The sequence below is a fragment of the Artemia sp. Qi Xiang Cuo genome, chromosome 17 (assembly GCF_049724085.1).
Source record: "Artemia sp. Qi Xiang Cuo chromosome 17, ASM4972408v1, whole genome shotgun sequence".
Classification (NCBI taxonomy): Eukaryota; Metazoa; Arthropoda; class Branchiopoda; order Anostraca; family Artemiidae; genus Artemia; species Artemia sp. Qi Xiang Cuo.
In genome coordinates this window covers 25,154,151-25,176,257 of record NC_142810.1, presented here as the reverse complement: position 1 = coordinate 25,176,257, position 22,107 = coordinate 25,154,151, and the positions used below count along the sequence as shown (strand labels likewise).

The following is a 22,107-nucleotide window of genomic DNA, read 5'->3' as shown; positions in this document are numbered from 1 at the left end:
TCGTTATATAGTTTTCCAGGATATAGGCTTATTGTAAGGAATAGACGAAGGAGAGGAGAATGGGACTTGGGTTTGGCATTTTGGGTTATGGACCATTTGTTGGCTAAAACAAGGCGAGACCTATCAGTTTGGATAGAAGGTAAGGTGGAATCTCCTACTCTACGAGCTGGAAGTTGGTGGAAAGAATATACTGATTACTGAGGTTTATAAGCCGCCGAGTACAGTTTGGGGAGGAGTTTTGAAAATGGTTTTAGTAGTTTAATGGATGCAGTAGAATTGGAGTAATCTTGGAGTGCATTTGCATGGGGGTTTTAATTACGATCTTCTAAGTTTTTATAATGATAATTGAGATTTTTTAAACCTTTTCTCCAGTTATGATTTTTATCCATTAGTTGGGATTCCGACTCGTGTTATAGGACAGTCAGCTACACTTATTGACAATATTTTCGTGCGATCCCGGGTATTACATAGCTGTTATGCTGACGTTATAGTAAGTGAGGCTTCCAATCACTTTCCTATAGTAGCACTGACTTCATGTCAATATGTGATAAAGCAGAACAGGACAAAGGTTAAAAGAAGGCAACTAAAAAAGAGAACCCACAAAAGTTTAGAGAGTAACTAAGTATCGTGTCATGGAAACGAGTTTATGAAGAATCTGAAAGTGCTTCTGCGGCATTCGATAAGTTCATGGACATATTGCAGCCAATATTTGGAGAGAACTTGCCCAGTAAAGAGAAAAAAGGTGAGGAAAAAGGATCCCCGGAAACATTTGGTAACTATAGAGCTACTAGACTTAATTCGAAAGAGAAATACATTGTATTTGAGTTACTTAAATAGTAACCATAGTCAAGATCTAACGAAATTTAAACAAATCCGTAATCAAGTAAATCGGCTAAGACGGGCATGCATCGCGAATATTATGGAAAGAAATTTAACGAAAAAAAAGGCAATACGAAAGCGACTTGGGATTTTATAAATGAAGTCGTAAACAAGAAGAAAGAGACAAAGATTCCAGCTATACTGATCTTTGATGGTAAATTTGTTGATGGAAATGATGAGGTTGCTAATTTGTTTGGTGTATATTTTTCTAAGATTGGTGAATCAATAAGTGAGAATCCATATGTTGAAAATAATGAAGAATTAATGGGAACGTTTAGTGATGAAAGGGGAGCTGGACTGGAAGCACCTACAAGATGAAACGAACGTTGGAGAATTAAAACAGATAATAGGATTGGTAAAATCAAGTTCTTCAGGGAATGATGGAATTAATCTGAAAACGTTCAAGCGTGTTATAATATATTTGTTGCCTTATATTGTTTATTTGATCAACTTTATTTTGAAGAAAGGTGAATTTCCTAATCGGCTGAAAGAGGCTGAGGTTATTCCGCTTCACAAAGGGGGTTCAAAGACGGATCCGTCTAATTGGAGACCGATTTCAATATTGCCCCTAGTTGCTAAGCTGTATGAAAAAGTGATGCATCGACGACTTTATAACCATCTGACTGCTTACGGTTTTCTTAGTGATACCCAGTTTGGATTCAGGAAAAACCACTCTGCAGTACATGTAGTCCAGCACCTAACAGATTTCATCGATGGTGCTCTCGAAAAAAGTGTACTGGTACTTTCAGTATTTATAGACTTAAGAAAGGCTTTTGACACGGTGGTTAATAAAATTTTATTGCGTAGGCTAAGCCGTTTAGGGATCCAAGGGGCTTTTCTGACATGGTTTGAATCTTATCTTGACCAGCGCATTATTCGAGTCTCTATTAAAAATTATATTTCAAAAACTTTTATCGTTAATTCTGGTGTGCCTCGGGGTTCCGTGCTTGGCTCACTTCTTTATCTAATTTACGTTTATACCATGCGTTTTTATATATCAGATGCACTGATAACGTCTTTTGCTAATGACACAGTGTTTACGATTACAACTACTTGCCTGAACTAGTTAATTGAGAAGACAAATAAGGCCCTCGCTGAATTGATAAGTTTACAAATTCTAGTTATTTGGTAGTGAATATTTCAAAAACAAATTTCATGACATTTTTTAGAGATGGAGTTTCATGTGTCTTAGATAATAAAGTTATTTTAATGGTGAATTTTTGAAGCATGTAAATTTTGTTGAACAAGTTGGAAATCACATTGTGATCTTGTGGCAGTTAAGATTTTAAGAGGGTTGGGTGTGATAAGAAGACTCAAAAATCAACTACCGTCAAATGTTTTACTTTTACTATATCATTCTATTGTTAACCCTTATTTATCGTATGGTTGCATGCTATGGACTAGTAGTTTTATTTCAAGTTTTAGAAAGGTCCAAATTTTACAGAATAAAATAGTTCGTATTTTAGGTAATTAAATTCAGTTTGAAAATAGCACGTTAAATTGCTTTACAAATTTGAAAATTTTAAACATTTATCAGTTACGGGATTACCAGTTAGCAATTTTTATTTATCAATGTTTGAATAAGAGTTCACCGGAGGTATTTTGGGAAATTTTTAAAACTAATTCATTATATCACTATTATGAGACTAGAAATGCGAATGACATTGCATCTGAGCTCCGGAATACTCAACGTGCTGCGTTTCTGCCTCGTCTTACGGGACCGGGTGTGTGGAATTCCCTCCCGGGTGGTATTAGACAAGCTGATAATGTAAGCCAGCTCAAGAGTAGATTGAAGCGTTACCATTTGGGTAATAATTTGAATTATTAGAGAAAGTTGGATTTGAAAAATGTTTGGTGTGGAAATGCTTGGACAGGAAAAGGTGCTATTTTCATGAAATTACCCAGCCAAAGTGCACCGCGTCAGCTCTATAGCCTAGCTGATATTAATTGAATTTGTAATAGTTGATTTAGTTAGAAGTATCTCATTTTTTTTTACCTCTGTTGTTGCTAAATTTTTTTTTTTTTTTTTTTTTTTTTTTTTTTTTTTTTTTGAGTAGATGTTGTAAGGATGATGGGTGATATTTCTCACTCGCGATTTTTAGAGAGTAATCCTTTTAGAGTAGGAGATGTTCTTTATGATGATTTAATTCAAATGCTGATTTTTCAAGAGATAGTTGTTATGTGGATGTGTTTTTTGTTTTTGTTTTTTATGTAGTAGTTGTAGAGCTTTATAATAATGGATTTGCACCCATCGTCAGAAGCAAACCTTCCGGGTTTTTATAGATGGTTGCTGTAAATTAGTTTGTATTTTTTATATTAAATAAATTAATTTGATTTGATATATATACACACACACACACACACACACACACACACACACACACACACACACACGCGCGCGCGCGCGCGCGCGCGCGCGCGCGCGCGCGCGCGCGCGCGCGCGCGCGCGCGCGCGCGCGCGCGCGCGCGCGCGCGCGCGCGCGCGCGCGCGCGCGCGCGCGCGCGCGCGCGCGCGCGCGCGCGCGCGCGCGCGCGCGCGCGCGCGCGCGCGCGCGCGCGCGCGCGCGCGCGCGCGCGCGCGCGCGCGCGCATATATATGTATATGTATATATACATATACATATATATATGTACACATATATATATGTACATTTAAAGTAACCACATATATATATATATATATATATATATATATATATATATATATATATATATATATATATATATATATATATATATATATATATATATATATATATATATATATATATATATATACACACACAGATGTATATATGTAAAGAATACATATATATATATATATATATATATATATATATATATATATATATATATATATATATATATATATATATATATATATATATATATATATATATATATTATATATATATATATATACATTTTGGTAAAAGAGGATAGGGGGGGAAGCCTCGATCACTTTGATGACTCTTAAAAAGGTAACTAGAACTTTCAATTTCCAATCAAATGAGCCATCTCTGAAGTTTATATGACCACCCCTTAAATAAAACCTTATATGCCCCCAGGGCATAACTTACAACAATTGCCCCTGGGCTCTGGGGAGTTGTGTCAACTCCGGAATTTTTGTTATTTGACCTTTAAAGTTGTTTTGAATAAAATGGCTATGTCAAAATTTTGATCGGATGCATTTGGGAAAAAAGGGCTTGGGGGGGGATATAGTTGCCCTCCGATCAATTTTAACGCTTAATAAGGGCACTAGAATTCCGATTTGCAATCTAATGAATCCCTTTCAAATTTTATACGACCATGCCTTCCATAAAAACCTTATATGCCCCTGGGGCATAATTATTTACAACACTTGCCCTCGGGTTCTGGGGGGATGAGTTTTGTTGTATGGTTTTTGGTCTATTTTGAACAAAATGGCTATACAAAACTTTGATCGGAAGTATTTGGGGAGAAGAGGGTTTGGAGTAGAGCTAGTTGCCATTGGATCGCTTTTGACCCTTAAAAGCGAAATTATAAATTTCAATTTCTAATCATTTGCGTCCCATCCAAAGTTTATACGACCACCTTTTCCATAACAAAAAAACTCTATCTGCCCCCCGCGCATAAGTCACAACCTTTCCCCAGGGGTCAGGGGGGGGGTGTATACCCCGAAATTTTGTTATCTGATTGTTGGACTATTTCAAACGAACTGGCTGTCTCAAAATTTTCATCGGATGCATTTGGGGAAAGGAGGTTGTGTGTAGGGGATGCATGCCCTTCGATCCCTTTTGACTCATAAAAAAGATAACTAGAACTTTCAAATTCCAGTCAAATGATCTACTTCTGAAGTTTATACGACCTCCCCTTACACAACAATTTATATGCCCCCGGGGATCACTTAAAACACTTGCCCCTGGGCTCTGGGGGTTGTGTCGACCCCAAAGTTTTGTTATCAGACTTTTGAACTAATTTTAACAAGATGGCTATCTCAAAACTTTTATCTGATTCATTTGAGGAAAAAGGGCGTGGGGGGCTAGTTGCCCTCCAATCACTTTTGATTCTTAAAAAGAGCAGTAGAACTTCCAATGTCTAATCGAATGAGCCCCCTCCGATGTTTAGACGACCACCCCTTCCATATGGAGTGCTTCTTGTAATAAAAAAAATAAAACATTGGAGTCGTGTGGCCGTTACTATAAGGCAACGCTATAGCGTTGCCTCTGATTGTTGAAAGGTACAATAACTATGTCTTTGGGAGATTTTCTGGGGATGGATTTTCTACGGAGAAACTTTCCCTTTAGGTGGAATTATCCGTGGGAAATTTTCAGTGGTGTTAGAACTCTCTGGGGGAATTTTACTTAGTGGGGGAGGATTTCCCACGGGAAAAAAACTACCTGGGGGAATTATCACTAGGAGAAATTCTCCACGGTGAAATTTCTGCGGGATAAACTTTCCATTTTTGGAGGGGGGGGGGGTATTTCCTGAAAATAATTTCCACACAGGGGAGATTCCTTCATTACCTTAAAAAGGATCAGAAATTAAATAAAACAAGTCTTTCTTCGAATCAAAGTATGGTAAGAAGTATTTTTCAGTCGAAGTCATAAGCGAGAAATTTTCCGGGGCGGAGATTCGCAGCAAAATTGGAATTGTCCGGTTTTTTTTCCCGGTGGAAGAATTTTACGTTGGAAGAACTTTCTATGGGGGAATTTTTCGTGGAGGAGGTTTTCCACAGAGGGGGTGGATTTCCTGGGTCTTTTGAAAAATGGTCAGAAATTAAATAAAAAAAGACAAGTTTTTTCTACTGAAAGCAAGGAGCAACATTAAAACTTGAAACCAACAGAGATTGTTCCGTATATGAGGTGGGCTATCTTAGGGACGATTCCTGAAACACAACGGCTGTGTAATTAGAATCAGAGCCTTTTTCAAAAGTTCTTTAAAACTTTAGCCTGAAGAGAGGGGTATTGAGGAGGGGGCAGCTCGCCCCATATATGGAACAATTTTTGCTCGTTTTAAGTTTTGACGTTGCTCCTTACTGTAAAAAAAAACTTTTTTTATTTAATTTTCAGTTTAGATCAATCAACCGAGTTTATTCTTCTATACTCCGTCCTTTCACTAGGTTCTAAAGGAGCCAGTTCTGCTTGTCTTAATGTAGTTTGATATTAAAGGATAGAATGTGACAGCTATTTTGCCACTTTTTTAGGTCTGCTATGACCTCAAGAAAATGAATGAAGGTCAAATCTTAAAATTAAAAATAAAAATTAAGCAAAATTAATGCTGTGTGGCTTATTTTGATAAAAGTTCACTTAAAACCGAAAGTCTTCGAAAAATAGAACATACGAGGGTTTTCACGTTATTAAAAGTTTATAATGATCTCAAAAAAAGAAAAGTTAAAATTTGAGATTGTCAAGAAAACTTTTAAGAACTAATTCACAGTATCTTTTTATTTTTTCTAACAAAACGAATTTGTAATACAGTGAAGTCGATACAGAATGGCTATATCGTCATAAATACAAAGTTTACCTTGCTTCTCTACCTCTTTCACTGAAATGTGTATCAGGAATGTATCCATCCAATAGACCCAGTCCTCCATTTTCGTCGTAAGTAAGGTCATCAGGATATACTGGGTCAGGTCCACCCGAATAAGAACCATATCTGAAAAAGAGCAAAAAATATTAATGGTAATAATAATAATAGTTGCTGTTAGCTATTGCTAGATATTTTATTTTTTGCGAATAAATCAATTCTAAATGTATATAAATACCTTTTCCAATCAATTTCTATGATACACAGGTAGTAAAAACAAGAAATGGTTGACAAAATAACAGAAGGTAATAATCAATTTATGATATATTTGTTATTTTCATTATGATTCCCAGTTTTGATCTTAAACTGGGAATCTAATCTTAAAGAATTAAACTTAACAGTTCAACTTTTATTATAATTGCTGCTTTTAATATTTAAAGATTGACTAAGCGTGCTTAATGGTCTCTTTTAAAATCTTTGTTTAAGGTTTTATAGCTCACGGTGTCTGTTAGCGGCATCTTATGTATTTGTATTCTTCTACTTGTTTTATGTGCATTATGTATCAAAAATACCTTTATTATGCAAAGAGTAATGAAGTGTATTATGTTCGTATGATAATAGCCTATTTTTGAATTTGTCGTTTTCTCCGCCTTTTAAAAAAAATTTAATACCGTTAGAACACAAAATCAAATATTCTAGTGAAACTTAACAAGAAGTGATTACATCTCTTTTCGCAAAACTACAGAATTTGCGCTAAATAAATATTCTCTTTAGCATTAATTCTCATGTTATTCGTTTTATGATTTTAAATAGTTTTATCATTGAATGGCTCTTCATATAGGTTAATATCAATATCAGCTATGTATTTGAATGTTTGGAAGGCTCTAAAACTTACTAATCAAATTTAAAATCACTCTTTAGTTTAATATTATGGAGGATTAATCAATTTCTGATTTTGACGGTAGAAAATCTATCCGGTAGGTTGAACCATCCTTAAATTATCTTGTACAAGAAAAACAAACTTACACTAGAGAGTCATAAGGCCTCCCACTGGTTATCATAAAAGTGCTTCCCATGCATGCTGTCCCGGCACTAGTGCCACCAACTACAGCGCCATCCTGAAACACCTGCTTCAATGTCAACAGAGCAAGGGTATCTAGACAATAAAAATGGAGCATACTTTAAGAGTGCTAGTTTTAATGCAAATTAGACCATTATTCTCTTTTTCACTTTATTTTAAGCCTTATCATATAAAAAACAAATTGGTAAAAGTTTTGCGCCTTTAAACCCCCAATACCAATACTTCTACCTCTGTTAACTCATCACAGCAATAAGCCAGCTGACGTCCACACAGCCGCACAATTTCTTCCTCAACCTGATCTGTATAGAGTTTCACTACTTATTCCCTTCCACAAAGTTCTTGTTCATCTAATATCGAGCTAAGCCATACGAATTCAAGGGCGTTCTGCCTTTCGTTTGGCCCAAGACTGATTGTGGAAAAGCGCGACAAGCATATCATCCTCTGTTAAGACTACTAGAATTTGTTTTCAATGCTTTTGAAATTCATAAAAATCAAGAATGAATAATAAGCTTCATAGTTGGGTAACGAGTGAAACTCTAAAAATATTGAGGCTGAGCAGTAGTATGCGGATCTGGGTTGGCTTCTGGCGGCAGTAGGTCGATAGTAGTAGTAGAATTATGATGATACTTTTTAGACTAAATAATATTACAGTTGATTTTCTAAGAAAAGGAAAATAGGGCTTTAGAGGGTGGGGGTGAGGGTTAAGCGTTTACAAATTGTTTTACAAATCAACTTAAAACTGAGAAATGTTTGAATCACTATACCCCGATATTTCTATTTTAGCCTATAGATTGTGGAGAGGCATCCGTTCTTGAATCAGATAGGACGAGGTCTAACGGAAAGACTTCAAGGACACTGAAACTTTATGGGAGGGGGTAAAAGTAAAGATTTGACAGGATTTGAATCAGGGAGAAGTGTGTGCAGCTGTGTTGGCCTCAGGCAGTTTGGTGCTACAATCCCCTTAAACGGTCAAACCAAAATTACAACAAAATCAGCCAAAGTAAGTTTCAATCCTTCTATTTACCATTAATCCCCTTCCTCCTAAACTGCTCCTTAGTACTGTCAAGTAACCTAAGTGGTAAACCTCGTCTTGATATCTTTTATACAAAAATACAACAGACAATTGAACAAGGTTCTTGATTTCCATGCTTAAAATATTTAATTCAATTATTTTCACAGTCGCTTTCTAACTTCTATATTTTTTGGGTATTGGTTTGACTTGTCGTATATATAGATGCTTTGCTAAAGATATGTGTTGATCTCACTTTTTAGGACAATAATTTAAAAATGGTCAAGATGGTTAGTCCATGCATCTTTCTAACTTGCTCCTGTTTTGCACTTGCACATGTTTTGCACATATATTGCACATACTTTAATTTTTCATGAACGATAATTTTTTGTTAAGATCTAGGCTGTCTTAGTTTAACTTTTTACTTTCATCAGAGTTCTTTTTTCTCTTGTTGTATCAAGCGGCCTGCAACACTTTTGTTCCCGTCTCTACATGGTAAAACTAATCTTACCTGAGCCATCTAGGTTCTTAAGAGCTTTTGTAACTCTCAGCTGGTCCCCTCCGCCAAAGAAAAAACCTGTTTGTTGACGAATCAAATCAGCCATTTCCTGATCATTTGCATTGTTGCTTGTTTCTGTGACTGGAATGTGAACTGCACTGGCCGCTCCGTAAATGTTTACAAACATATCCTGCAAATATTTATAAGTCAAAAATACTTATTATTACTATTTAATAACATTAGCTTCTATTACTCGACTCACTATCCAGAGAGTCAATGTCCTAGACTCAAATTTCAATGATTTGAGTTCAAATTTGACCGCAATTTAGAGCTGTTGTAGCTAAATATTATCAAGGCTAATTTTGATTCGTCAAACCAAATAAATATTTCACTTGGAGATTATACAGGTATGTGAATCAGACATGCAAATTTGGGATATTGGTTGACATGTATATTTGACACTGTTTTAAATGCTACATTGGGGAAACTCTTTATTCTATTAAAGTACTAACGTAAGATTTTAAGAGCCTATACGAATACGCATAGTAATTTATATTTGTTCCGAAATGTCTGTTTCATTATATTTTTAATATTTCGCTTATGAACGGTCGAAATATTCGTTTTAAAATTTAATTCGTTAATACTCCTCAAGAATGTCAATTAGTTGTAAATGAAATTTGTACCTACGCGCAACCGTTCATATTTTCTACCTAGAACCTTTAACTTAGAGTTTTGGTTGTCGAATGTAACTGCAGCGTACTACAATCGTTTTTTATAGTCTAGACTGCCTTCAAATGTAGATACACATGTTTCTTACCAGATAATAAGTTGCTGAATCTGCAGGATCTGCTGAAGCTGTTGTGAAAATTCCGATTTTTGCTACACCACGACCACCCTATAAGAAAAAAAAACATTTTTACTTCTCATATATCTACTCAATAGAATGTTTCAATCTTTTTTGTATGTATAGTAATGAGACTAGAGGTCCATTTTAGCAGGCAGAATAAATGGTGTTCAAATGACAATAAAATCCCAATCCTTCTTTTTCCATGTTCAAAAACGACAATTTCCAATATCAACCAGTTAATTTTTTGGCGATTGCGCGTGCCAAAGTCCAACAAATCATTATGCAATTCTGATCTTTTATTGGCGAACAGAAAATGATACCTATTTGTAAAATATGATGGGTAGAAAACACGATCAAATGTCATCATGTTCAAAACCAAAGGGTGCATACGACTTTCTTTTTGAAAATGATTTGCAAATCAATAATTATCTATCTATTAGCCTAGCTGTTATATATCAGCTTTTCTTTAAGATTTTGATTCTATTCCAAAGTAAGCTGAAAAATCAGCAGTGTCCTTATTTAGTTAAAACTTCTTCAGGTAGAACTTGGACAGATGAAAACAAAGAATCAGGCGATAGATCCCCCCAGGAAATGCTATCAGACCAAGCTTGCGCTGTACAACCATAATAGCAACTATAAAAAGTTTCCGCGTGAAGTAATGAGATGGCTGTATATTTAACCGTCACATGGTTTTAGAGCCTTAGCGTCGGTGCTATTGCGTAATTATTTATTGCGCTGTAACTGGTAGAACGTTAAAAAATCGACAGGGCCCTCATGATCAATATAAGGAAATTATTATTTTTTTTTATTATTAGCAAGTATCAATTGTAAAATAGCTTTGCCGCTATAAAGACTTTACCATTCGTGAAGCCTTGGACACTAAAATAGCCATTACCGACTGGTCAGATCAGCAGATACGTATTTATTTCTTAGAAAAGAAAAAAATTCATTTAATGAAAAAATTCAATTTAATTTTTAAAGATTTTTTGTTGTTTTCACCACCAGAAGAAAAAAACTGTTCCCATGAAATTCTAAATGGCGGTTTTCATCTCCAATAAAATTATGAAAAGATGAGTTTCGTCTTTGGCTCCTTTCATGATGATGTTCCATAAAATATTAGCTGAATTATTTATCTTATGATTTTCATATCATTTACCTAATGCTGTTTTTAGTTTTTTTTTTTTTTTTGCGAATTTAAGCATCAAATACTGGAAGGGGTTGGCTTACCGTTAGCCCCCACCCCCTTTAATATAACTTCTATGGAGAATATCGTGGTTTCAGCCACTTTTCCTGTTTTCCAAGCCAATAGATGTTCCTTGTTGTTCAAACCACGGGACGAAAAGTTTCCTGTATAGGGGTTTCGGACAAGGCGTTTCTAATAGTATACTTCTTGTTTTAATCTGACTTTTTTTCTTTTAGGAGTTATTGGCTATTGTATTTCCTAATATAGGCCATGATCGTCTCTTATTAGATTGCTAGCTACTGCTGCAACCCGGATATACCGATTCTTTATGTAAAAAATTACTAACCAGGAAAAATTTTTTTCTCAAGTTAATTTTTTCTATTTTTGTGTCGAAAGATAAGAGTGCGTTGTATCGTAATGTATATAATTGTTTATTTTAGTTACTATTGGCTATAGTTCATTCTTTAATATAATCCCCATTTATGATGAGCTGTACCGATCCTTTATATCTCTTCTTAGGATGCTACTCTCTGCTGCAGCCCATATGAATTATTTTAACTTTTAGTAACCATGTGCCGTGGTTAGTTCTTTACCAAGTTTCAGTTATGTCCGATGAAACTTACATAGTTCCTTTTTATAATGAACTATATCAATCCTTTATATAATTAAAAGCTCTCTTTGATGTTCCAGTGCACCACTAGCTTAGGTGAAAAATTGGAAAAAAAGATGTTGTCGATGCAGAATATCGTAGTTCAAGCAACTTATCTTGTTTTTTAAGCCAATAGATTTTCTCGTTTTTCAAGCCAAGGAACGGTAAATTTCCTATATAAAGGTTTCGGACAAGGCCGTTCGAATGTTGCACTTATTTTTTTGATCTCACACTGCTTTTAGGGGCTATGGGCTATTAAATTTCTTAGTATTAGACGTGATCGTCTCTTACTAGGTTGCTAGCTACTGCTGAAACCCGGATACAAACAGGAAAAAGCTTATGGCTTTTCTTAGTTGGAATAGCAAGAGATGAACCTTGGTATGGCACTATACCCCAGACAATTAACTTTTCAAACGATTCTTGTATTCTCTTAGCTTTTAGTTACAATGTGCTATAGTTTTTTATTTTCTTGGTTTCAGCTATATGCGATGAAAGTTACATAGCCCCCATTTATAATGAGCTATATCGTTCTTTTAAGTAATATTACAGGTACATCTGCAACCATGACTTAGAGCTCTTTTCTTACTATAATTAATTAAAAAAAAAACTTTTTCAACAAGATAAGCTTATCAAAAAAAAGTAAAGTACTCAAATAAACCAAAAATGAGCAAGAATAAAATCAAATAATCTACCAAGCGTGAAACTACCACAAATCAGCATCGATAAATAAATGAAACCCAAAACAAACAGAAATTACAATAACTAACCGAGTCAAACTCAAAACGAGCAGAAATTAACATGAGCAGGGCTCAAAACCCCCTATGCCTTCCCAAGGCCAGAAAACAATTTGCACTTTACTGAAAAAATATAAATGTTTTTACTTTTATAACTTTAATAAATCAAAGAATATAAACATTTTGATTAATAAACATCAGTATATGTATATTAAACTGACAATGAAGATTCATTTGAGTTTTTTTTCAGTAAAGTAAAGTTTACTATAAAAATGCCAAGCCTTCCAATCACTTTCAACTATTAAACAGGGCACTACCCCTTTCAATATTCAATCGAATGAGCCCTTTTTGAGTTTCTACGACAACACTTTCTATAAGCACCTTATATGCCCCCAGGGAATAAGTTACAAGCCTTGCCCTAAGGGCTGTGAGGCGGTTGTTATCCTAAAAGACCTAATTTCCAGAACGTTAAACTAAGTTGAACAAAATGGCTGTCTTAAAATTTTGATTGGACGTGTTTGGGGAAATGAGTGGCGTGAGAGGAGAGTTACTTGCCCTCCAATCACTTTCGACTATTACAAAGCACACAAGCCCTTTCAATTTATGATCGAATTAGCCCTTTTTGAAGTTTCTGCTAAAATACTTTCTATAAAAAAAACTTATATACCCCCAGGGCATAACTTACAACCCTTGCCCTAAGGGGTCTAGGTGGTTTGTCATCCTGAAAGACATAATTTTGAGAATTTTCAACTGCGTTGAACAAAATGGTTACTTACCCATCACTTTCGACTATTACAAAGGGCACTAACCCTTTCAATTTCCAATCGAATGAGCGCTTTTTGAAGTTTCTACAACAGCGCTTACTATAAAAAGAACCTTGTATGCCCCCAGGGCTTAACTTACAACCTTTGCCCTGAGGGATGTGGGGGGACTGTCATCCAAACATATTTTCCGGACTTTTTAACTACGCCGAACAAAACGGCTATCTCAGAATTTTGGTTGGATGTGTTTTTGGAAATAGTGGGTGTGAGAGGGGTGTTAGTTATCCTCCAATCACTTTCGACTATAAAAAAGGGTACAAGCCCTTCTAATTTCCAATATAATGAACTCCTTTTGAAGTATCTACAACATCCCTATCTATAAGAACCTTATATGACCCAAGGGCAAAACTTAGAAACCTTACCCTGAGGAATCTGATGGAGTTATCATCCTCAGAGACCTAATTTCTAAAACTTTTAATTACAATAAAAAAAATGGCTATCTAAAAATTTTTATTGGATGTGTTTAGCGAAAAAATCGCCATGAGAGGGGGTTAGTTTCCCTCCAATCACTTTCGACCTTTAAAAAGGGCACTAACCCTTTGAATTTCCAATCGAATGAGCCCTTTTTCAAGTTTCTACGACAAAGCTTTCAATAAAAACCAAGTATGCCCCCAGGGCATAACTTACAACCCTTATTCCGAGGGCTGTGGGGGTGTGTCATCCTCAAAGATATAACTCAAAACTCCAATCACTTTCGACTATTAAAAAGGCCACTAGCCCTTTCAGTTTCCAATCGAATGAGCCCTTTTTTAAGTCTCGACGAGAATATTTTCTATGCAAACCTTATGTGGGGGGATTGTTATACTCAAAGATATAATTTCCGGACTTTTCAACAACGTTGAACAAAATGGCAATCTCCAAACTTTTATTGGAAGTGTTGGGGAAAAAGTGGGCGAGGGAGGAGTGTTAGTTTTCCTTCATTCACTTTTGACTATTAAAAAGGGCACTAGCCCTTTCAACTTGCAATTGAATGAGCCCTTTTTGAAGTTTCTATGACAAAGCTATCTATAAAAACCTTACATCCCCCAGGGCATAATTTAAAACCCTTGCCCCCAGGGGTGTGGGGTGTTTATCATGTTGAAAAAAATCACTATCTCAAAATTTTGATTGGATGTGTTTGGAAAAATGGTGGGCGTGAGAAGGAGGTTAGTTGCCCTCCAATCAGTTTCTGCTAGCCTATTAAAAAGGGCACTAGCCCTTTCAATTTCAAAATGGATGAAATGTCAGGTATATAAGGCATATAAGCATTTTACGACAACACTTTCTATAAAAACCTTATATGCACCCAGAATATAATTTACAACCCTTGCCCTGAAGACTGTGGTGGGAGTGTCCTGCTCAAAGATACAGTTTCCGGACCTTTTAACTGCGTTGAACAAAGTGGGTACCTCAAAATTTTGACCGGGTGTGTTTGGGAAAATGGTGGGCGTAGAAGGGGTGTTAGTTGCCCTCCAGTCACTTTCGACAATTAAAAAGGGCACTAGCCATTTCAATTTCTAATCGAATCAGCCCTTTTTGAACTTTCTACGACAAGGCTTTCTATAAAAATCCTTATGTTCCCCCAGGGCATAACTTACAACTCTTTCCCTGAGGGCTGTGGGGGTGGTGTCATCCTCAAAGACCTAGTTTCCAGAACTTTCTACTACGTTGAACAAAATGGCTATATCAAAATTTTGATCGGATGTGTTTTGGGAAAAGGTGGGTCCGAGAGGGGAGGGGTTGTTGCCCTCCAATCACTTTCGACTATTAAAAAGGGCATTAGTCCTTTGAATTTCAAATCAAATGAGCCTTTTTTGAAGTTAGGGCAAAACTTACAATCTTTGCCCTGAGGGCTGTGGGGGAGTTTCCACCTCGAAAACATAATTTCTATCTTGAAATCATGTGCGCTGAACAAAATGGCTATCTAAAAATTTTAATTGGATGTATTTGGGGAAATAGTGGGCGTAAAAGGGGTGTTAGTTGCCGTCCAATCATTTTCGACTATTAGAAAGGGCACTAGCCTTTCGAATTTCCAATCGAATGAGCCCTTTTCGAAGTTCCTACGACGACTCCTTCGATACGAAGTGCCCTGGTATGGAAAATAAGTAATACATTGTGCCAAAATCGTTCTTTACTAAGGAAGTGCTATTGCGCTGCCTCTGATTTAGAGTTCGTTCTTAACTATAATTCTTGTGTTTCAATTTTATGTTTTTTCCTCTTTATTCAAGCCAAGCAGTTGTAAATTTTCTATTTAGGGGTAGGGGTAAGTTTTTTATATAGGTAGCTATATCGAACCTTTATGTAACATATTAGTAATCGTTTAAAATTTAATTTTAATTAAATATTTTATATGGACCAAAGTCCATTCTTTAATATAACGCTGCAACCCTGATTGCCTATATCCCATTTATAATGAACTATACTTATCCTTTATGTAATCCCGTATAATGCAGCTATTTTGATAATATGTACTTGCAAGAGCAGTTTGGCGCAGTGGAAGCGCAATGGACCTTCAACCTAGAGGTTTATGGATCGAAACCTCACTAAAGCGTGGAGGGTTATAGGCCCAACGTGCTTCCAAAGCGAAAAGATACTTATTTTATTAAATATTTTAGTTATGATGGGCTAGAATTCGTAAAATGTTTCAAAATAATTACAGACAGGAAAAAGCCTATCGTAATTTCTTATTTCGAATAGTAAGAGACGAACATCGGAGAATCAGGCAGCAAAGTGAGCCCAATTTGTGCCATGGTTTGTTCTTTAGTTACTTTCAACTATCTTTAAATCCACGATCGGATGAAACTTACAAAATCCCCATTTATAAGTAACTATAGGCCTACCGATCTTGTATATATTGACGTATGATGGTTCGTTCTTTCATATAATAACTATATCGATTCCTTAAATACAATAATATTAATGTTCAAAATGAAATCCTATGTTCATATTGGTATGCAAGATGATGTTTATAACATTTACTGCTACTAGTGTTGAACAAAAATGCAGTTTTTTGTAAGAATCGATTATTTAAAAAATGTTTTCTTATTTACAATTTTTCAAATATATCAATTTCCTTTAAAACGGGCCATCAAACAGATCTTTACGATATTCATGTGCCCCACTAGCCTCAGAGAAAAAAGATTCTGTATACGCAAAATATCGTATTTCAAGCAACTTATCTTGTTTTTCAAGCCAAAAGATTTTCCTCGTTATTTAAGCCAAGGGACGGTAAGTTTCTTATTGAAGTTTTCGGACAAGGCGGTTCTAATAGTATACTTGTTGTTTTGATCTGACACTATTTTCAGGAGAAATTGGCTTTTATATTTTTTGTATTGAACATGATCGTCTCGTACTAGATTGCTAGCTACCGCTGTCAACAGAATTCATCAGTCTCTGAAGTTGCTCTTTACATTAAATATTTCAGTTAGTATAAGCTAGAGTTCCTTTTTTTATCATAATTATAATGTTTCAAAAATTTCTTCATCAATGAAATCGATGTCTCTATTCACATTAAACTATATCAATCCTTTATATATCCATAGGCCATAATTCAAAATACCACCTTATACAATGGCATAAAGTGCCTTATGCAATGAGCTACACCAATCCCTTATGTAATTTCAAGTCAACAGATTTTCCTTGCTGTTTGAGCAAAGGGACTGTAATTTTCCTTTATAGGGGTTTCGAAGAAGGTGGTTCTAATAAAAAAACACTCAAATTTAATTTGTTCTTTAATATAAATGAATCAAACCGGTCCTTTATATAATCATAATGAACTATACCAATCCTTTACGTAATGAACGGCTATAGTTCGTTCTTTAATATGAAATTAACAACAGAAAAAAGCCTATGGCTTTTTCTCATTTGGAATAGAAACCTCAGAGATTTAGGCAGCTAAGCAAGTCCATTATATTATAAGGTTTGTTCCTTACTAGGTTTGAGATATATCTACAGCTTTGATACCGATAAAGCTTGCACATTCCCATTTATAATTAACCGTACCGATCATTTATATAAGATTATAGAGGTTTTTCTATATATTATAGAGGTTTCAGGTACCTCTACACCCATGATTCAAATGAGACTTCCATAATCCTTATTTATATTGAACTATGCGGATCCCTTGTGTAATTCACTTTAATTTTTGATACATTGTATTTGTTGACATTGTAGCCTACATTGTATTTGTTGTCACAAGCATTCTAAGCTTATATTTCTTAGTTCTTCATTTTTGTTTATCATAATGAACTATATCATTGCTTTACCTAACTGGTAATGTATAAGAGAGGCTCGTAGCCACTTGGTTGCGGTAACTGCTAACACAGAAGGTAATATAAAATATATGATAACAATTATAAGTTTTAATACTACACAACTTCGGTCCTTATGTGTAAAACCCTAAAAAATTACTCCAGTGTTCTACAAAAATGCAGTTTTTTTTTTTAAATTCATTTTATTTTGAAAATTATTTTTGACTAATTACAAAAGATTTTGAAAAAGATCATTTTCCTTTAAAATTAGCCATTAAACAGCTATCTAGGATGTTCCAGTGCCCCGCTAGCTACTAAGTAAGAAAAATGGATAAAAAGATGCCTTCGATACAGAATATCGTGGTTTCAGCCCCTTTTCTTGTTTTTAAAGCCAATAGATTTTCCTCGTTGTTTAAACCAAGGGACGGTAAATTTCCTGTATAACTGTTTTGGACAAGGATGTTCTACTAGTGTGCTTCTTGTTTGATATGACACTATTTTAGGAGTTATGGAGTATAGTAGTTTTTACTATGAAACGTCATCGTCTCTTACTTGGTTGCCAGCTGCCTCTGAACTCCTGATCCATAGTTGGCTATAAATCTATCTATGGATTCAATCCATTTTTTTCTAAATTTGATGGTTTGCGTGTAACTGAACCCCCGTGTTAATGAACCACCGTGTAACTGAACCAACGTGCAACTGAACCCCTGTATAAACAAACCCCTGTGCAACTGAACCCTCGTATAACTGGACCACCAGGCCACTGAACTCCATTTAACTAAATACTAGTGCAACTAAGCCCCGTGCAACTCAAGCCATTTATCTGATCTCCCTTGTAACTGAACCCCAGTGTAAATGAACCACCGTGCAACTGAACCATCGTGCAACTGAACCATTGTGGAACTGAGCCACTGTGCAACTGAACTACCGTGCAACTGACCTACCGTGCAACTGAACCACCTTGCAACTGAACCCTCATGTAGCTGAATCATCATGCAGAACTCAGTTCTTCAGTATTTCAACATCATCAGGCAATTTCATTTTGTAAAACACAAGTTAGAATTTTGATATGGTCAACCTTGTTGGAATTATTTGTTTCTTAAAGTCATGACATCAACTCATGTCAAGATCGTTCATAAAAAAGCTTTGTTTTATTTTTGCAAAAAAAAAACAAGAACCGATATCACAAACAATTAAAGCTTATTTATTTCTCTTTTTTCAGATGAATCTTACCTTTCTGGACCTTTATGTAATAAACATGTGCTTAAAATATTTGACCTTTGTGAATCTAGATCAGATAACTTTTGATCAGATATATTTGAGGAGATTGCAGCTAAAAAGAATATGGGAGGGGGCTGGTTGCACTCCAGCCTTTTTTCAACAATCCTTCAACATGCCCAGAAAGTTTAAACTTCATATCTACAGGCTTAAATCCTTAGCTGCTCTCGACACCTTGCAGATACGTTGTTTTGTAAAACTGGATGATCAAAGTATCTCTTGATTTAGTTGAAGCTGCTCCTAAACATTTTACAAACGATGTGACGGCTAATACCATCAGCCATTGTAGATATTGCTGGTACTTTCTTTTAACAATCAATGTTACTGCTACTACTATTAACAAATTACCGCAGCACCAAGCCGCCTTAGGAAAACACAGCTAAGCACACTCCTCCTCCATCCCAATCCATTCAAAACCTGATTTTTTACACCCTCCCAAGAGTTCTCATTTCCTTTAAATCTTTCTTTATGACGTCTTCCCATCCAAGACTAGGACGATCTGCTTTCCGTGTAGCCCAAGATGGTTGGCCGAAAAGAGCAATCTTCAGGAATATGTCATCCTTCATCCGCAAAACGTGCCCTAGCCATCTCAACCTTTCTTATATTATAGCCCTAGAAAGTGGGATTGAACCAAATTTTACATACAGCCTACTGTTTGAAATACGTCAGTCAGCCGGAAACCCAGTACAGCCCGTAGGCAATTTCTCTGGAAGACATCTAGCAAAGCTTCATCCGCTTTTCGAAGCGCCCATGCTTCAGAACCATATTTGACCACTGTCTTCACTGTAGCTTCCAATATTCCAATCTTGGTTTGCAGACTTATCTTCCTATTCTTCCAAATTTTTTTAACTGTGAAAAACACCTTTAGCCCTGGCTATCCACTTATAAAATCTTCACTGCTCCCACCGTCTTTACTAATAATGCTACCAAGGTAAGTGAATCTGGCCACCTGATCTATCTTTTCGTTACCATAGTCACCTTTTCATCTTAAGTTATTCCTAGCCTTTGTGACCTAGTGAATCTTATCATTAATTTTCAAACCTTTTCTAGCACCCTGAACTCGCAAAACTTCTAAAAGTTCATTTATAATTGCTCACACTTTCATCTAGTATGCTTAAATCATCAGAATAGTCTAAGTCCAGGAGAGTTTTCGTCCCGATTTGATTCCGAGGTCTCCCATTGCCTTCCCTGTGCTCTTTAAGACGAATTCCATCAAGAGGATTCATATAAATGGGGATAGAACACAGCCCTGTTTCACTCCTGATTTAATAAGGAACCAGCTGCTAACCTCTTTTCCTACCTTAACCACAGCTGTGTTAATCTCGAACTTTGCACATTAATGTACGTGTCTGGTATACCATACAAGGAAAAAACCTTTTCTAGGGCTCTTCTATCAACAGAATTGAGCGCTTGCTCATAATCTATAAAACTAAGGACTAAAGGTGTTTGACAACTAAGGCACTCAATTATTAACCTAAGAGTAAATATTTGGTCGACACATCCTCTTCCTTTTTTAAAATCGTACTGTTCTTCTCTAAAAATTTGTATATTATGTATATTATGTATATTATTGGTATATTATTATAATTTGTATCATATTACTAAGTAACTTACTACTTACCGAGACCAGACTAATGCTTTGGTAACTGGATCACTCTTATCACCTTTCTTATATAGTGGCTAAATTAAGGTTTTCCTAAAATTGTTAGGTACGTCTCCTTTTTCAAAAATCATGTTCATAATCTTCAGTAACTTATTTCTAATCTCAGAGTCACAATATTTAAAAAACTAATTTACCATACTATCAGCACCTGGAGCCATATTATTTTTTAATCCTTTTAGTACTGTCGCGATAGAGAGGGGAAGAGAGAGAGAAAGAGAGACAGAAAAACAGAGAGAGAGAGAGAGAGAGAGAGAGAGAACACAATTAAACACAAAGATTCAGACATACAAACAGACAAAGACAGACAGGATGACAAGCAAACACCAGAGAGAGAGAGAGAGAGAGAGAGAGAGAGAGAGGGGGAGAGAGAGAGAGAGAGAGAGCTAGAGAGAGACAAAAACACATACAAACACACAGAGTCAGACATACAAACACACAAAGACAGACAGGGTGACAAGCAAACACGAGAGAGAGAGAGCGAGAGAAAGAGATAAACACATACAAACACACACAGAGTCAGACATAAAAAGAAACAAAGACAGACAGGGAGACTAGCAAACACAAAAGAGAGATGCGGAGAGAGATAGACAGAGAGAGAGAGAGAGAGAGAGAGAGAGAGAGAGAGAGAGAGAGACAAAAACACAGACAAAAACACAGAATCAAAACAAACAAACACACAACGAGAAACAAGCAAACACCCACTCAGACACAAAGGTGCAGAAATTGAAAGAGAGAAAAACACATACAAACACACAGATTCAGACATACAAACAGACAAAGACCGACAGGGAGACAAGCAAATACGAGAGAGAGAGAGAGAGAGAGGGAGAGAGGGAGCTAGAGAGAAGCAAAAAACACATACAAACACACACAGTCAGACACACACACACACACAAAGACAAAGACAAGCAAACAGCGGCTCACACGCACAGGCACAGAAAGAGAGAGAGAGACAAAAACATCTACAAACACACAGAGCCAGACAAACAAACACACAAAGACAGACACGGGGGACAAGCAAACATCCACTCAGACACCTATGAACAGAAAGAGAGAGAGAGAGGGAGAGAGAGAGAGAGAGAGAAAGAGAGAGAGAAAGAGAGAGAAATAGAGAGAGAGAGAAGCAGACAGCCATTCAGACACACAGCCGCAGAGATAAAAAGAGACAAAAATATCTACAAAGTATTAGAATCAGATACACAAAGACAGAGATTGGGACAAGCAAACATCCAATTATACACACAAAAACGGAAAGAGAGAGAGAGAGAGAGAGAGAGAGAGAGAGAGAGAGAGAGAGAGAAGAGAGAGACAAAAAACACAAATACAAACACACAGAGTCAGACAAACAAACACGCAAAAATAGACACACCGACAAGAAACCGGCCACTCAGACACGCAGGCACATAGAGAGAGAAAAAACCATCTACAAACACACAGAGTAAGGCATAAAAACACAAAAAGACAGAAACGAGGACAAGCAAACATCTGCTCAGAGGCACAGAGAGAGAGAGAGAGAGAGAGAGAGAGAGAGAGAGAGAGAGAGAGAGAGAGAAGCAAACAGTCATTCAGACGCAGAGGCACAGTGAGAGAGAGAGAGAGAAAAAAAACAACTTACAAACACACAGAGTCAGACGCACAAAAACACAAAGACAAACCAGCAAACACCCACTCAGACACACAGGCACAGAGATTGAAAGAGACAAAAACATCTACAAACGCACAGATTC

General features: G+C 36.1%; 3 protein-coding genes across 3 annotated transcripts in view; 2 read left to right on the top strand and 1 right to left on the bottom strand.

Moving 5' to 3' along the window:
- The window catches only part of LOC148942039 (uncharacterized), a 532,991-nt gene that overhangs the window by 185,397 nt on the left and 325,487 nt on the right, over nucleotides 1-22,107 (top strand). The gene's annotated exons all lie outside the window — the stretch shown is intronic.
- The window catches only part of LOC148942044 (uncharacterized), a 58,615-nt gene that overhangs the window by 19,388 nt on the left and 17,120 nt on the right, over nucleotides 1-22,107 (bottom strand). Inside the window, exons 3-6 of the mRNA XM_089103470.1 lie at nucleotides 9,794-9,871; nucleotides 8,989-9,166; nucleotides 7,414-7,543; nucleotides 6,385-6,516 (exon numbers count right to left, since the gene is read on the bottom strand). Of these exons, the coding sequence (XP_088959596.1) occupies nucleotides 6,385-6,516; nucleotides 7,414-7,543; nucleotides 8,989-9,166; nucleotides 9,794-9,871 (518 nt within the window). The remainder of the gene's footprint in view (nucleotides 1-6,384; nucleotides 6,517-7,413; nucleotides 7,544-8,988; nucleotides 9,167-9,793; nucleotides 9,872-22,107) is intronic.
- LOC148942043 (formylglycine-generating enzyme) overlaps nucleotides 7,772-22,107 on the top strand; it is a 71,092-nt gene continuing 56,756 nt past the window's right edge. The window contains exon 1 of the mRNA XM_089103472.1: nucleotides 7,772-8,468. The gene's annotated coding sequence lies outside the window, so the exon portion shown is untranslated. The remainder of the gene's footprint in view (nucleotides 8,469-22,107) is intronic.